Raw genomic sequence first — 17,416 nt, forward strand, 5'->3', positions numbered from 1 at the left:
AATAACCCTATATTTTAGTATAAGTCATTTCTATGAAAAACAATTACAACGGATAGTTTATTTTTGGGGTCAAGGTTTTTTCCCCGACAATTTTCTCGAACGACAGGCGATTTTGTTCAAATTTCGCAAATAAATATTTCATTAATAACCAAAAGTATATCTTAACTCATTGTTCGAAACAATTCACAAGAGGTAGGTTACTCCTGACGTGTTCTTTTGAACGACTTTCCCAAAGTGACTCATTTGATTTTTTCATATTTCATAAACAATGATTGCATTAATTGGTCTATTATATGTCTAATGAAAATGTGCTCAAAGTGTGAGTTAGTTTTGTAGTATGGATTTTCTTCAATCGAAGTTTTTTATTCGATAATCTGACATTCGATGTATTTGAATAATATGATAATTTTATTCGTATTATCCAAATACACACTTCAGTAACAACTGCGGCCTAACACAGTTAAGAAATTGAATTGAAAAAGTTTAGTGCGGTGGCCCTGTAATTGAATATTTTTTGAGAAACTCCCTAGCTTTTTGTGGTAAACTCAGGCTTTTCTTTTTCGAGCGATAAAAGAGAGAAGAAAATATAGTGATTGTGAAAATAATATCAAATTCAGATTTCAACGGATTTACATGTTTCATGGCGTCTACATACCGAAAATGTGACTTTTCGACACCCGTCCTTCCGGTCCGTCCGTTCGGCACACTTTTATATGCACTCGCCTAGAGGCCATACCGTTCAACTTATCTACACCAAATTTTAAACGTAGGGTTTACTTAGTATTCTTACAGGAGCTTTTCCATTTTTTCCTACCACCTAAAACAAGTGTGGTTTACAAACAGCCGAAAATCGAAAAACGCTATTTTCTCAAAAATGGTTTTAACAATTTTGTTTATTTTTCATTAATCAATATTTAATTAACAACCCTATATTGCAGTATCAGATATTTCTCTTAGAAAAATTTACGAGGGGTAGTTTATTCTTGGAGGTGACTTTTTCTCGACGATTTTCTCAGAAAAGACCCTGGCGAATTTTGTACACACTTCATAAATAAATATTTGACCTTACAACATGTTATAAGTCAATTGACCTGAAAAATATATGAGTAGTAGTTTATTCTTGGACTTGAATTTATTCCCAGTGAGTTTCTCAAACACGACCAGTTGGCAACCCTGTATCTCGACAACGAAGCTGAATTCGAAAACTGCAAGAGGACCATTTGTCTCCTTTTGATGTCACGAATCACCTCCCGAAGTTTGTGGACATCTTTCAGGTTCACCCTTAATAAAGCTTCTTTTCGAAAAGTTAACTATTAACTTTAGGCATTGTTTATCTTTTTTTAAATCACAAATGTCGTTATTAATTTTAAGGCAGAGAACTACTTCTGAGAGAATAGATCTTGAAAAATAATTTTAAAACTTAGACTTTTGTTTTCGAGACATTCCAGACAAGACGAGACATTTTACAAGCTATCTCGTGTCCAAAACATTTGCCTCGTATTATCTTGGATGTCACAAAGCGCGTCTTGTATCTTTCTCGAGACATGTCTTATCTCGTGCGCATTCGTTAACACTTGGGAAGGATTATCTTTCTACTCAAAGCATTGTTTTTATAATGGTTGCATATTTATGATAATTGCTGTCCACATAAATTACAGTCCTTTCAGTTGAATTAATTTTTATTATTATTATTATTGAAATTGCAATATCTAGTTTAACGTTGGACGATTATGCACCTACGCAAAGGGAGAATGATGATGAATGAAATGGTGAAATGAAGAAAGTGGGAGGAAAATGGAAAATCTCAAGAAAACACATACCCATGCACACGGTATTTGTCCACCTCAAATTTCACTTGGCACGAAGTGGAATCGAGCCACGGACCCCCTGCACCAAAGGTCCCTGCAATGCTTTATTATTATTATTATTATTAATAATAATAATAACAATAATAATAATGTAACGTGGGTTCCTGTCACCACGGCATGGCGCGTCCTCAGGTTGCGGATCGAGGAGAAGGCCTCTAGATATAGAGGTTAGCTGCGAATATACTGAATAAGCAGTCGCGGACAGACGATTAGGAGTGGTCCTCCAGCTTGGGGGTTTGGGTAAGGCTAACACCCTCATCCTGTAAAAAAAGGTACTTGTTCAGAAACATTCACAAAAGCCTCGGACAAGGACTGATAACTTGGCACGACCTCGGCAAAAGAAAATGGACTTGAGATTTGGAACATGGAATATTAGAAGTCTTTATAGGGCAGGCGCGTTAAAATCTGTTACGAGTGAGTTAGAGAAATACAGGATGGACCTAGTAGGAGTTCAGGAAGTTAGATGGGAAGGAAATGGGTCTGAGAATTCCGGAAATTTTACGTTCTTTTACGGGGAAGGAAATAAAAATCACCAGTTAGGAACAGGGTTTTTCGTTCACAAACGAATATTACCAGCAATTAAACGGGTTGAATTTGTTACTGACAGACTTTCTTTTATTACTCTCAAGGGACGGTGGTGTGATATTATTGTTTTAAATGTACATGCTCCAACTGAAGATAAGGGTGACGATATAAAAGATAGTTTTTACGAAGAAGTGGAACGGATATTTGACCAACTCCCGCGATACCATATGAAGATTCTATTAGGGGATTTCAATGCCAAGGTAGGACGAGAGGATATTTTCAAACCGATCATAGGGAACGAAAGTTTGCATAAGGAAAGTAATGACAACGGTGTTAGACTCGTGAACTTTGCAACATCCAAAAACCTAATCGTAAAAAGTACAAAATTCCCACATCGCGACGTTCATAAATACACTTGGACATCACCAGACGGAAGAACACATAATCAAATTGATCACGTTTTAGTAGATAGAAGAAGGCAATCTAGCATAATTGACGTCCGGTCGTTTAGAGGGGCTGATTGTGACACTGATCACTACCTGGTAGTAGCGATAATACGGGAGAGGTTATCGTTCAATAAAGGTAATATTCAATGTCCGAAAACGGAGAGATTTAATTTAAAAAAATTAGAAGCGAGCCATGTAAGAAAGGAATACCAGATTGAAGTTTCGAATAGATTCTCGGTTTTAGAAGACTCGGAGTGCACTAGTGTTGAGGATACTTGGATTGAAATTAGAGATAGCATTAAAAGTTCAGCAGTAGAAAAATTGGGACACGCGGAAATACGTAGAAACAAACCATGGTTCGACCAAGAATGCATTAAACTAGCAGAGAAGAGAAAACAGGCAAAATTGCGGTGGCTACAAAATCCGAATGAAATAACTACACAAAATTTCGCAGATATCAGGCGGGAAACTTCCAAAACTTTTAGAACAAAGAAACGCGATTTTTTGAAAGCTAAAATTAAGGAACTTGAAGATAATAGTAAAAATAAAAATATTCGGGACATGTATAAGGGGATTAACGAATTTAAGAAAGGCTATCAACCTCGTGCTTATATATTAAAGAAAGCTGACGGAACAGTTCTCACCGATACGGATAGCCTCTTAAATAGATGGAAAGATTTCTTTGACGATTTGCTGAACACGCAGCCAAAAACTAATGCGCGTGGTGAAAAGGAGATACACACCGCAGAACCGTATATTCCAGAACCCAATCGAATAGAAGTAGAAGCCGCTATAAAGAAATTAAAGAAACACAAATCTCCGGGTGTGGATGAAATTCCGGCTGAGTTAATTTTAGCTGGAGGCGAAAAATTGTGGAACAAGATACACAAACTCATTCTCCTTATCTGGAACAAGGAAGAATTGCCACAAGAATGGAAAGAATCAATCATTGTTCCAATTCACAAGAAAGGCGACAAAACTGACTGTAATAATTATCGAGGCATTTCTCTTCTGTCAACATCCTATAAAATCCTTTCAAATATTCTATTAGCAAGACTGACCCCATACGCAGATGAAATTATTGGAGATTATCAGTGCGGATTTAGACGAAATCGATCAACTATTGACCAAATATTTACCATTCGCCAAATACTCGAAAAAAAGTGGGAATACAATACGCCGGTACATCAACTATTTATTGATTTTAGAAAGGCTTACGATTCGGTTAGGAGAGAAACATTGTACAACGTTCTTACAGAACTTGGAATACCGAGAAAGCTAATTGGATTAATTAAGTTATGCTTAAGTGAATCCCAAAGTAAAGTCCGGGTAGGAAAATTTTTGTCCACGAGCTTTCACGTCGAAAATGGCCTGAAACAAGGAGATGCGTTGTCGCCATTATTATTTAACTTTGTGCTGGAATACGCTATAAGGAAAATCAAAGATAGCAACCAGGGCCTAGAGTTGAACGGCATTCATCAGGTGATGGCATATGCTGATGATGTAAATTTAATAGGGGATGATAGGAGAACAGTAGAAATAAATGCAGAGATCTTATTAAATGCTTGCAGGGACATGGGTTTAGAAGTAAATGCAGAGAAAACTAAATACATGGAAGTGCGTCGGGACCGTAATACTGCAAATTGTGGAGGCGTTAAAATATTAAATAATACTTTTGATAAAGTGGATACTTTCAAATATTTAGGATCAATATTAACAGACGAAAATCATATTCACGAAGAAATTAAATGCCGACTAAAAGCAGGGAATTCGTGTTACTATTCGATTCAAAATCTCTTGTCGTCGCGAATTCTGTCGAAGAATTTGAAGCTTAAAATATATAAAACGATAATCATGCCTGTTGTTCTGTATGGTTGCGAAACATGGTCACTTACTCTGAGGGAAGAACATAGACTGAAAGTATTTGAGAACAAGATCCTGAGAAGAATATTCGGACCCAAGAGGAACGAGAATGGGGAATGGCGGAAACTTCATAACGAGGAACTACATAGTTTATACGGTTTACCCAACATTGTTAGGGTCGTCAAGTCTAGGAGGCTTAGGTGGGCAGGCCATGTAGCTAGAATGGAAGAAAGTAGAAACGCTTTCAAAGTCTTGACTGGAAGACCCATAGGAAAACGACCATTAGGAAGACCTAGGCGCAGATGGGAGGATAATATTAAGATGGATCTCGCAGAGACAGGAATACAAAGTAGAAACTGGATGCAGTTAGCTAAGGATAGAAGTCAGTGGAGAGCTTTTGTGAACGCGGCATTGAACCTCCGGGTTCCATAGGCCATAGAGTTAGTTAGTTTTAATAATAATAACAATAATAATAATAATAATAATAATAATAATAATAATAATAATAATAATAATAATAATTGAAGCAAGCTTAACGAGTTTCAACCGTACGACTCAACCAACGTTTGGGTGTCTGTTCGTTCGTCTGCTCCTCTCATAAAAGACATTTCATTTTAATGAAACTAGTAAGTGCCTTCTTTTAGCTCTGCGAAGTAACTATTGCTTGGAATATGAATCTGCAAAACATAAGAGGTAAAATTAACCAAATGGTGCAAGTTTCCACTTATATATACAAAACAATTTTGCAATATCAACTACGTGAATCTTGTCCCATAAAGAAGCCGAAACCCCTACACCGAAGAGCCCTCCGAGATTTGATCATTGTCCACACGGACTGAAATTGTCATTTGAAGCCAAGACTTTAATATGAAGCCAATAATTTCTTTAAAATAGACGGAAAATTCGGAAGTTATAAGCATTTTCATATTTTTGCCTTTTCCCATAAGGGACCCGTAGCCCCCTATACTGAAGACCCCCCCGGAGATTTGATCATTGTCCACTCGGACTGAGTTTGTCATTTGGAACCAACACTTTAATACGAAGCAAAATATTTCTTTAAAATAGACGAAAAATTCGAAAGTTATAAACATGTTAATAATTTTGCCTTTTCTCATAAGGGGGCCGTATTAGCCTACACTGAAGAGCCCCACGAGATTTGATCATTGACCACACGGACTGAAATTCTCATTTGAAACCAAAACTTTAATATGAATCCAAAAATTAAACTTTTATATCAATTTAAACAGACTGGGTTCCAGTTCCCCCCACTATTGTTTAGTTTAGTTAAGTGGTAATTTGTGACAGCTTCACATCATCAAAAGAATGTTTCACTTCCCCTCCCCTCCCCTTCGATTCCCGGCAGGAGCTCAAGTGGTTCGGAGTCCACGTTAATCAGTAGGTCCACGTCTCATATAGCCTCGCTGCTGAACGGGACGTTAAACTCAAAATCATCATCAACCCCTCCCCTCCCCCAGGAGTTCGTGCTGGATCCACCACTGGAATCAATAGACACTCTTCCTATTCTTTTTGTCACCCTTGATTGTGTAGGGGCTCCCTCGTACAAATAAAGAAGCGGTAATATTACAATCAAGGGGCGCTATATATTAGGTATTTTTTTAGTTACCTACCCCTAACCGCACAGGGCCATCTTTCGTAGAATAAAAAATATTACGTGATATTCCAATCATGAAAGGGGAGAGGATGCTGTAAATATATTTCTTATTCATTTTGTCTGTCCTGCTTATCAAAAATTACTTTCTGTTGGAAGGCTACTGAAATGAGAGGGGCAAAATAAAAAGTCGTACCCCCTCCTACATGGTTGCTCAAATAAGTACTAAAGAAAGCATTTTAAACTAAGATATTTAAGATTTAAACTAGGAAACTAAGATATCCTACATTATGTAAGGATGGCATATTCAGGATTATTATTATTATTATTATTATTATTATTATTATTATTATTATTATTATTATTATTATTATTATTATTATTATTATTATTGTTATTATTATTATTATTATTATTTGAATGTTTTTGGAGCACCGAAATTTTGTGAGACGAACAATGATATGTAGAGGTTTAAGATGGGTGGTCATAGAGGAGGAAAGACCAGGATTTTTCTCTGTCTGACTCTCTAACGTAAAGATTATGTGCTGAAGGTAAGAAGCATCATCATTCTACAATAGGTTGCTTTTACGTAGAATATCAATTACTTGAGTTCTCCTCCTTCGGTCTACTTACCTTATGTAGTAAATTCAAAACAATTTCAATTCAATACAAATACATTGTAAAACTTTTCCGTAATTAAACATCTAGGGAAAATTAAACATTTAATAGGGAAATCTGTTATCAAAATATCCAAACACGTAGATAGAAGACTATCTAGTGAGAAATATTGTGAAACTTTATAAAATTCTCCAAATTAGAATTAACATTTACTGGGAAACATTCGTTATGCGCCAGCGAGCATATGGTGAGCAGCGAGCACAGGGGAAATAATTACGAAACTGTTTGCAAACAAAATTAGGGACGCTAATGCAAGTGCGACAACAGCATTTTTTCTTTTTTTGGTATCGTCATGAGTTTTACACATACGTTACAATTTGATTCTTTCCCAAATAAAAAAATAAAAAAATAACCGTAGTGTAGCGATAAAAATGATAACGGCACTTCCACGGGATCGAACTCGCTACCTTCAGCATACAGATTCGTTGCTTTAACTAACTGAGCTATTTGTTTTTTTACGTGAACTGAGCCTGTTCCGGTAAAGACGATATTTCATTACGATCGTCCTACCAATTCGTCCTTTTCAATAGATAATTTCCACTATTTGCTCTATCTTTATGTTAATACTTAGCATATATTCATATATTTGGAGTTTGCAGATAATGCATATAATAAGACATACTAGAAATATTTCGTTAAAATTTTCGTTTGTAGATTTAATCCACATTCCTCTCAATGACATAGATGTCGCTGCTTCGTGTTGAAATGCAGAATTCCCTCGTGTTCTTGAAAATTTCCCACTTTAGCAGAGTTGGTAATTCTCGAGATTTCTGTCGATTTAATGTTTTTTGCTTCTAATTTCTTTATTTTAAGCTAATATCTAACACAAATATTAAAAACGGGTTTGTTATTAACCTGTCCTGTTGGGGAAACCTTCCGAAATTTTGAACATATAAAGAAAACGGAGATATTTTCAAAAAACTTCAAAATAAAGAGACGCGTCATTTATTTTGCTCATGGTAGTACAGTATAAGGGCAAACTTATTTTAATGAAAGAAGTTTAATGGAAATTTTAAAAAATAATCGTTAAATCACTTTGGATCTAAGGGCAAATTTATTTTAATGAAAGAAGTTTAATGAAAAATTTTAAAAAATAATCGTTAAATCACTTTCTGAATATTATTTTTAATATTATTTTAACAAAAGAAGTGTTATAAAAAGTTTTAAAAATAATATTTAAAAAATTTCCTTAGGAAACAGGGTTTCAACCCACGGTAAAAACGATTTTCCTTACTAGTATGTTGCGCTACCTCACTCGGCCACGAGTGCCGATAGCAGCTGGCGTTTACTTTGTGCTATACGTATGTCATAACTCGTGATGTATCTGTATCGGCCAATCAGATCAGAGGATATCTGAAGCTCTTGGGATCCGCGAAAATGCCAGCTGCGAAAGGTGTGAAAATTTTAAAAAGTAAACCCTGCTTTTCCTTGATTTTGAGCACTTTTTTATTAATTTTTTCCTTTTATTTTATATATATGCACATGTGTTTCAAACCTCATTTTTTCCTCTTTTTTCTTTCCTTCTTTTTTTTCCTTTTTCCCTCCTGAATTTTGCGCCCCTTACTTCGGCGTCCGGGGCCGTCGCCCCGCTTGTCCCTTCCCCATGGCACGGCACTGAGCAGGATCTTCATCATCTTCAATAGCAATATTTCACTTATATACTACAATTATATTGATAAATTCTATAAATCTCTAACCCAGGAGGGATAACTGTTCCTCCCTGATCCCTCTAAATGACGCCCTCTGAATCTCATCCTTTAACTGACTTATTTTTAATTAAAGAAAGTGTGTTTACTTTAACAATCGTAAAACACATTTACGTCTGTTACTTCCGATGGGAGAAATGGGATTTAGGCGCTCTATTTCAAATAATGCAAGAACTGTACATTTTCAAGAACTGAAGTCTGCTGACATCAGAGATCATATGGAATGATCGAAAGATCTTCCCTATCTTTCCTTTCCTATCTCAATCTGTGCTAGTGCTACCTACTAATATAGAGCGAGAGTATAGTATTTACTAAAATACAAACCTTACTTCAACAGTTAACAATTTCATGTTCTGCCAAACTCGATCATAGAGTTAAAAATACAAGTTTTATTGACTATTTGGTATTCTATTTAGATGTTACATGTTTACTATTTATATAGAATGAGTCTGCGTCATTTATATGTATATTGAGAGATCGAATTTCGTCTGCATGTCCACGGAAAGAAAAGCAAATAATTGGGTGAAGTAATTTCTACATTTTGTGAATGAAATTTTTTTGGTTTCTCCGGGGGGGAATGAATTTTCTTCGGGGGGGAGATTCCCCCCGGGCTACCCCCTGAATTCATCCCTGCTCACAGGTGTGCTACCTACATAACTTGAACTATTTTTCCTTTAAGATTTAAATTTTATCTCAAAATCAAATCAAAAGAAAAAGATACTGTTTCTAATCTGCTGCATTTATTATTTTCTTATTTTCCGTTACTTTTTTATTATTATTTTAACAAGTTCATAAAAGTTTCTTGCGTTTGTTGCATGTGGCACGCATTTTACCATTGTAGTTGCTGCATGCCATATTTACACTTCACCGAGTAGAATTGAGCTTCGGAGCATTACCTTCAACATTTTTGACACAATTTTAGCCTCACCCGAGGTGTAGCTAGACAAACCAACCCTCAGTGTTAACTGTACCTGAGGGATCACTTTGGAAGCTTTGTGCAATGCATAGTCAAGGGGAAGGTTGCGGTATCCCACAGGTACGGTTCGTCTAGGGGACCCCTACGGGCTCGACTATGCATATGGCCCTAAGTGAACGTGGTAATTCCAAATTTAAATGAAATAAAACCTTATCTCAAAAATATGTTGACATACTTGCTAATCCTAAAATTAAATGCAATGTAGTGTGTATCGATGAACTTTGACTAACTCCTTTATTACACTGGAATTAGTTGAAAAACAGACGTAAAACCTTAACTTGCAGAGTATTTTCTTTGTTTTGTTGTTTGTCTCTTCTTTGTGGGAAGCATTTTCTTGAGTCTTACAGGTTGAGACCCAGTAGTTTACCAAGCTAAGCTGCATGAGGGTACACTAGTGGAGAGAGACCAAACCATAGGTTATGAACTAGACCATCACCTAACTCAGTCCAGTGACCGATCGAGGCAACTACTGAAAGTACCAGAGCAATCCTAGACTATAGATCCAATGCAGAGAAGAGTTGCCACGGAGGAGGAAGATCACTTGCCATCATTATGACTACAAGTGACAAATCCTTCTTTCCACCACATTCTTAATGTAAAATCCCATTTTCTCTTAAAAACCAATTACAACAAGAAAGTTAATCCAAAACCCTCATAAGAACTGAAAGAACAAAACCTATTTATCTTTATTCTGGAAGGCTATATACTTTTTTACTATTATTGAACACTAGCATTGGATACCACTATTGAACATGATTTGGACAATCAGAATGATGCCCTTGGTGTACAACAGTAACTTAAAAACCATTTAACACTGTCGAGAATCTCTTTTAATCAATCAGAAGTAGTTTCTTATGTATTGAAGGAAATTCAAATTAAACAGTTATATAGGAAAGTTAATAAAATCAGCGAATAGAGAATTATTCATTAAAATAGCAACATTCCTTCTTTAACCAGATTTAATTAATAAATTAATTTAATGTAAATGAAGAACTTATGTTTCTAAGTACAGTAAACCGTTCCCGGAAATTAGTTGTAGAATAATAATTACATATCCTAGACATTTTGATTATATTTAAATTCTTTGCCATCTGGTTCGAGAAATAACCAATTAGATTCGGAGTTAAACATGTACGAAACGAGACAATAGTTAAATTATTAATTTATATGAAATCTTCTTTCCTTAATGAGATAAACGTAAAAGAGGAAAGGAGCTGTGTAACCTAACAAGAGAGAGGAAACACATTGCAATACATGGATGCTCCCCCAATAAAATGCAAATTCCTTATAAAAATGAAGTACTTTTTGTAGACTGGATTTGAACCCATGACAAAATAAACAACGCGTACAGCTCCATGACGGTAGCTACTACACTAAGAACTTATAACTCAATTTCTCCTACATTTGTTTCTGTTACTGTTGTGTTGACGATGTGCCCTCTATAGCTTTGAATCTTTCATCATCCACTATGCCAGTTGCTAACTTTTATCCCTTTTTGTCGTATTTTATGATTGTTTTCCACATACCACCTGTATATTTACTTACCAATTATGTCCAGATGGTCTAATTATGTTAAAGAATATACATGTTGTTCCATAACAGAATGGATGGAAAATAGATTTTCCTTGTAAGCAGATCCAAGGGACGTACAGGTTTAACTAGGTTTAACTTTTTGGATTTTGTCTCTGGAAGGCAGTTCAGGTTTCTGTGAACAGAAGTTTACCTGTAGTATAACCTCTTTCGAGAAAAATCTGTTGATTTCCAAAAAGGTTTCTATTGATCTTCATACCGTTCAAACTTGCCTTTAATGAATCGAAGTTCAGATATGGAACCTACGATTTCCTAACGACAATAAATATCCAATATCCCGCAAAAAGAAACCTTGTTATGCTTTTCAGGTTTTAGGAGGAAGATTCATTACAGCCTCCAACTTAGTGTCCATATGATGTTAGTTCCATCAACTATAAAGCCTAAGTATTTAATTCTTTCTTTAAAAAGACAATTTCTTCTTAAGGAATTAATTGCTCTTCCTTACTCCCAATGAGGATATCATGTAAGTAAACAGACACCATGTTTTTCTAGGTCTTCTAAAACTTCCCTCATGATTTTTTTTCTTTTCAAAATACTAGATCCCACTCTAATACATGAGAGTAATTTTTGTACTGGTTAGTACCTATTAGTGAACTATCCTTGGTAAGTCCTTACTACTTTCCTCAAAGTTCGAATTGAAAGTAGACCTTCTTCAAGTCACCATACTCATAAAAGGAACATCCAGAAATAATGTTAGAATATCGAGATGTTTGTTTGTTATAGCAGTTCAAAAGGGAATGCGGAAAATAACTGCCATGTAGAGGGTGCAGAAAACTTGATAAGTTTGCGCTTTTTTCCATAAATCTCATGTTTGTACGTATAATACTTTTGAAAATACAGCCTTTTGAAATAAAGTGAACTTTGTGGTGGACAAACACCGTGTGCGTGGGTTTTCTCGGGGTTCTCTCATTTCCTCCCACTTTCTTCATTCCACCATTTTTCATTCATTACTCATCATCACCGTCTCTTTTAGCCTAACCGGCATAATCGTGGGACGGTAAAACTCATAGATTTCATTTCATTTCATTTCCTTTTGAAATAAATTAATCATTTATAGTAGCCCTGTACTTTAAAGCTCTCACTTCCATTCAGATTTGGAAATGTTTTAAGTATAGCATTAACAATACTGCTTATTATTATCATTATTTTAATATTTGTTCGCAAAAGGTTCTAAATTCCTTTGCAAATAGCTGGTTTGACAAAGAAATACAACTACCGTATTTTATATTTCACTTTAGCAAACTTCAAACTCCTTTCACATTTTTGCACAGGTTAACTTATTTCTTAGCTTTGAATTAATTGTAAATTTATTTAAACTTTGACCTTTAACACGGTTAAGTTTAGACCACATTCATTGCACTGTGATTTAACCACATAAATTATCGACATTTTAACTTCTCGAAAAGCATAAAGCACTATTAAATCTACTTGATTTAAAGCTTCCGTTTTAAAGGAAATTTTAATTTCAGAAAGCAAAAGGAGAAACTTGATTGGTGAACATTAAACAACACTTTCAACTTTAGAATGTGATTAATTTGATATTTATACATAACTCTGAAGAGCTAGTATTTGAACTTTGTGACGATCCCTTATTTTGCCTCAAACGCTAGTTTTAAGATTTTGTAGCGATCGCATGATTTAGAAACTACAAAGTCTTGTAGCACTCCTAGCAGTCTACTTCGAAAGATAAATATGAGGAGGGCATATACGCTTCCAGCTAGTAACCTGCAGGTGATAACTCGTGAGAAGAAAAACTTTGCTTACATTTGATCAATGTTAGAAAACAAAACGCTGTTCCAACATTTTCGTTAATAACATTGTTATTCCTTAGCGTATGTTCAAGAAACAAACACCAAATTAACTATTATAGCCTCTACTTTGTAGCCATTGCTATAATTCATACCAAAACCCAACAGAATTTTTTCCTTTCATTCTGGGAAAATGAACACTTTGCAGAAAGATTACTTTAAAAAAAAAAAAAAAAGTAAAAATTCATTTCTTCCCGGTGTAATAATTTCATGGATTGTTACAGTGTACATCCCAGATTTAGACATGTTTAAGGACTACTTAATGGATCACTCAATTTGTGACAGGATGCAGAGGGTCAAAATTTAGGAATAGCGTTCGATAGTGGTGACCCACCTACCAAAACGGTAGAAATAAACTATTTCCGATTTTAAAATTGACCACTCTAAAGCAAAAACGATAATAGATAGCGAGAAGTCGTTTATTATAATCGATCCCAAGAATACATTTCATCTCCATCCTTAATTGTCTACTAAAACCTTGTTCCAATATTAACATAAAACTTAAAAAACGACAATGAGATAGGTTTTTTTTTTTTTTTTTTTTTTTTTTTTGAATCGCTTTATCGTACTTAGAATGGGTACCATCTTCTCTCTTGACCCTTAATTCAAACCGGAAGTGGGAAAAACAATCATTCCCAGTTTTAACGTTGATTGCTTTAAGAATAAAAACAGTAATCGGTAGTATGAGGCGATTTTCTACAATCTGCAGTCCCAATATTTCCATCTCCATTCTAGTATCAATATTATAATGATCGCGATAAGTCGTGAAGCTTAACCTAATTTAGCAATTTCACCACCCAATAGAACGCAAGGGTGTATCCTGGTCGTCAACCCTTATCCATGATATTTTGCCCTTGTGGTCTCTCGCGCTATACGGAGAACATTTTCTGAGGTGCAGTGTTGTTGGGTTGCCGCTAAGTTCCGTTTTGTTGTTGTTGTTTTATATTTTTGCTATTATTACTGTTACCGTATAATTCGAATAACTGTTAATGTTCGTGTTATAATTCTTTTCGCTAGTTTGCCATATCGTTTAAGTTTGGCAACTGTTGGTTCACTTCCGCTTTTTCACTTTTTTCTCAAGTGTCCATTCAGAAAGCACCTCTACGAATCGTACCGAATTCTTCCGATGCGCCACACGTGAGGGAAAGCAGTTCTATGATTCGATGTTCTTTACGACTCGTCGGCATCACTATAAAAATGGAAGCAGCAAAAATTTACTACCACTTACGATTTCAATATTAAGAAAATATCACTCTATTAGTAAATCTTTTAAAACATAATACAAATCAGTAGTCACGGCAACTCTGAACATTTTGAGTGGAAAATTCACGGTGAGGGGAAATTGGGAACGTGCAATTTAATTTGTACTGTCGCCTCCAGCTCTTCTCAATCATAGTTTATGCCTGATATGTGATGGGCAGAAAGAAATATGGAGAACTGTTGACGGGTAGACAGTAGTGGTGTAACTCCCATTATTGTATCGCTAAAAGATTCAAACTTCAATTCTCATTGTATGTACTGTGAGAAACCAAATTCCTTTACGTAGCGTAACAATGAGACTTGCTGTTAAGCTTCTGTCATGGTGTGGCACGCCATGAGACTTCATGCTTATTCTCCATTTATCTTCTCGCATATATAAAGCATCATTTAACACAATTTTCTTGTCACACTTGACTTTATACTTCCTGCCACTCTTACAATCAAAATTCTGCCGCGTTAGGGAAAACACTGAGTTCTATAATTCTAAACCAATCTCTCACTATCAAAACAGACACAAAAACTGATACCCTCTTACTGCTAAAATTTTACTAACTATTAAATTAATTCGGTCCAAATTTTCACTACTATAAAGATACCAAAAGAGTTCTGTCGCTTTTCCACCCACCAACTTCGAACATTCATGTCAACTAAGACGTACCTGGGAGATCAGAAATAGTCCCCATCAACATCGACGACCTGTCAACGTTCTGGAATGCCATGGATTCAATAGTGATAGAACTTGATGGGCCGTGAAGCGAAGAAGGTATCAAGTGCATTTTGCACCTCTACTAGGGATTTGAACTGGCGACCTCTAAGGTGATTGTCCAAGGAATGGAACAGGTGATAATCGGACGGTGCAATGTTCGGGGAGTATGCCGGCTACAATAGTGTTTACCATCCAAGATGCAGAATGGTGTTTCAGGTCATCCTAGCCACGTCAGCCTTAGCGTTGTATAACAACAGGAGGACCCCTTTACGATTCACATGTGCTGGCTCCAAAAGTTTCAGTTTTTCTTGAACACGGCTCAACTGCTGACAGTACACAGTTGCATTGATGCTCTGACCAGCTGGTAGCAGTTTGCAATGCACAATGCCGCAAACAGTCCACCAAACACAGAGCAGGACCTTCTTCTGGTGCAGTACTAGTTTTGGCTGTTTTGGAACCGGTTCATGGGATGCTCACCAAGGATGACGGCGGCGTGGAGCTCCGTACAGGAGCCACTTCTCATCACGTCAACACCCTCCTTTCTCAGGAAAAATGGCTCCTTCCTCAGACGAGACAGCAAAGAAATACAGATGTCTGCTCGCGTTGCCTTCTGGCCCGGAGTCAAATCATGTGGGACCCAACCTATAGTGCTTCCCAAGTTGATGGAGGTGCTGCCGAATGGTTTCTCCACTAGTCTCAGTTCTTTACATGTCTGGCCACTGTTCACCTCAATTGCTGTCTGAAGATCTTCATTTTATACATGTGTTGGTCTTCCGGCACGTGGTACGTCTTCGAGTGTTTCGTCACCTTCTCTAAACTTGTTAAACCATCGCTGCACTTTCCGCGTAGTCACGATACCCTTACCAAAGGCCTCGTATATCTTTCGCCCTGCTGCAGCAGCGTTTGACCTCAGTTTGAACTCGTACAGCATGCACGCCCTTATGATGCTCTGTGGAAGTTCCATATTCACTCTGTCCTTACGCACGTTCACGGTGTAACTGAACTGCCACAACCAGGTAGTATGTTAGATATACCCACACCAACAACTGACCGCCATATCTTCATTCGCATTCAACTCACTGTGTGAGGACCAATCGAACACAGACCTCCACAAAAATGAATTTCTGGAGCGCAATTGGTTTAGATCTACTGTTCGTTCGTATTTTCTTGCTTATATTGATTAGTAATAGCTTTTGTTTAACGAATATTCTATCTCTAATATGTTCTCGATCCATTTCTAACAATGATCGTTATAATAACTTCAAATATAATCGAATATAATAGAAAAACATAAGCTCACTTCGCCAATAAAGACATACAAAGTATCAAATAATAACGTTTAATCAAGTTCATATTCTATACATAACTTAGAAAGTCAAATTCTGGAAACATACGTACATGTATAGTTACAATTAAGCAGTATGTTTTAACACCGTAATTAAATTATCGCAGTGTAGTATTAATTTAATAAAAAATAATAAAAATGTCTCCAATTCTATCTGCTGTAACTATTTATACCATTAAATGTAGAAATGTGGTCAAAAAAATGTTCAACAATATTTATTCTTTTCTTATTAGTTCACACTGAATATTCACAAAATACACTTTTATTTTTTAATTTAAAATTTATACAATATGTCTTCTGCAATCTCGTGTAAATTCATTCACCGTTCCAGTACTTTTCTTTGCATATTATCAGTCAACCAATAATATTACAACGAACACCGAATTACTACGCACTTCTTATATCACATCATGTCCTCATGTGCGTGAAAGTCATTTCTTTCCCGATCCAAATCCTGAGAAACCCATGATAGCTGCAAGTTCAGAATTCTGATCACAGGTCTCGGTTTCTTCATGTTTTCTTTTCTTCTCTTTCCTTTTCTCCTTCCGATATTCCTTCAATTTCTCCTCCTACAGAGAGAGGGAGAAAATAAAAATAAAAACTTTTGTATCACTAACAAATATTTTAACATTTTGAAGTCTATTCAAATTTTTAACAATTCGTTAACTTTTCTTTAATGTGTTGTACAGCTCTTATGATGCGATTAACCCTGGATTCGTATACGTATGAGCGCAGCGCTAACTTGCTGGAAAACTCGTTCATTTCTCATATATTCTAACAGTAGCATGTGAAATTATTTCTAGTTGTCTTTTTTACTTTTTGTAGTCAAAGGGTATAGCCACTGTGGTGACGCAACCAGGTCAGCTGAAGATCAAGCATTTTTAAAATTGCATGTCGTAAACGTGAGCGTGGCGTTCACACGTATACCAACGGGGAGAATATTTTTTTCTAGACTCACATTTTGTTATTCTTTTCCCACTTGTGTAATTTTGCACTTTCATGGGATATAAGCAATCAAAAGGAAGTCCTACCATGG

The 17,416-nt window shown here is 36.0% G+C and overlaps 1 protein-coding gene across 1 annotated transcript in view; it reads right to left on the minus strand.

The window, feature by feature from the left end:
* Window positions 1-16,358: 16,358 nt before the first annotated feature.
* The window catches only part of LOC145669710 (zinc finger matrin-type protein 2), a 33,543-nt gene continuing 32,485 nt past the window's right edge, over window positions 16,359-17,416 (minus strand). The window contains exon 5 of the mRNA XM_081738021.1: window positions 16,359-16,949. Coding sequence (XP_081594147.1) covers window positions 16,812-16,949 — 138 coding nt within the window. The 3' untranslated portion in view covers window positions 16,359-16,811. The remainder of the gene's footprint in view (window positions 16,950-17,416) is intronic.

This window comes from Thermobia domestica, chromosome 14 (genome assembly GCF_964235325.1).
Source record: "Thermobia domestica chromosome 14, izTheDome1.hap1.1, whole genome shotgun sequence".
Lineage (NCBI taxonomy): Eukaryota > Metazoa > Arthropoda > Insecta > Zygentoma > Lepismatidae > Thermobia > Thermobia domestica.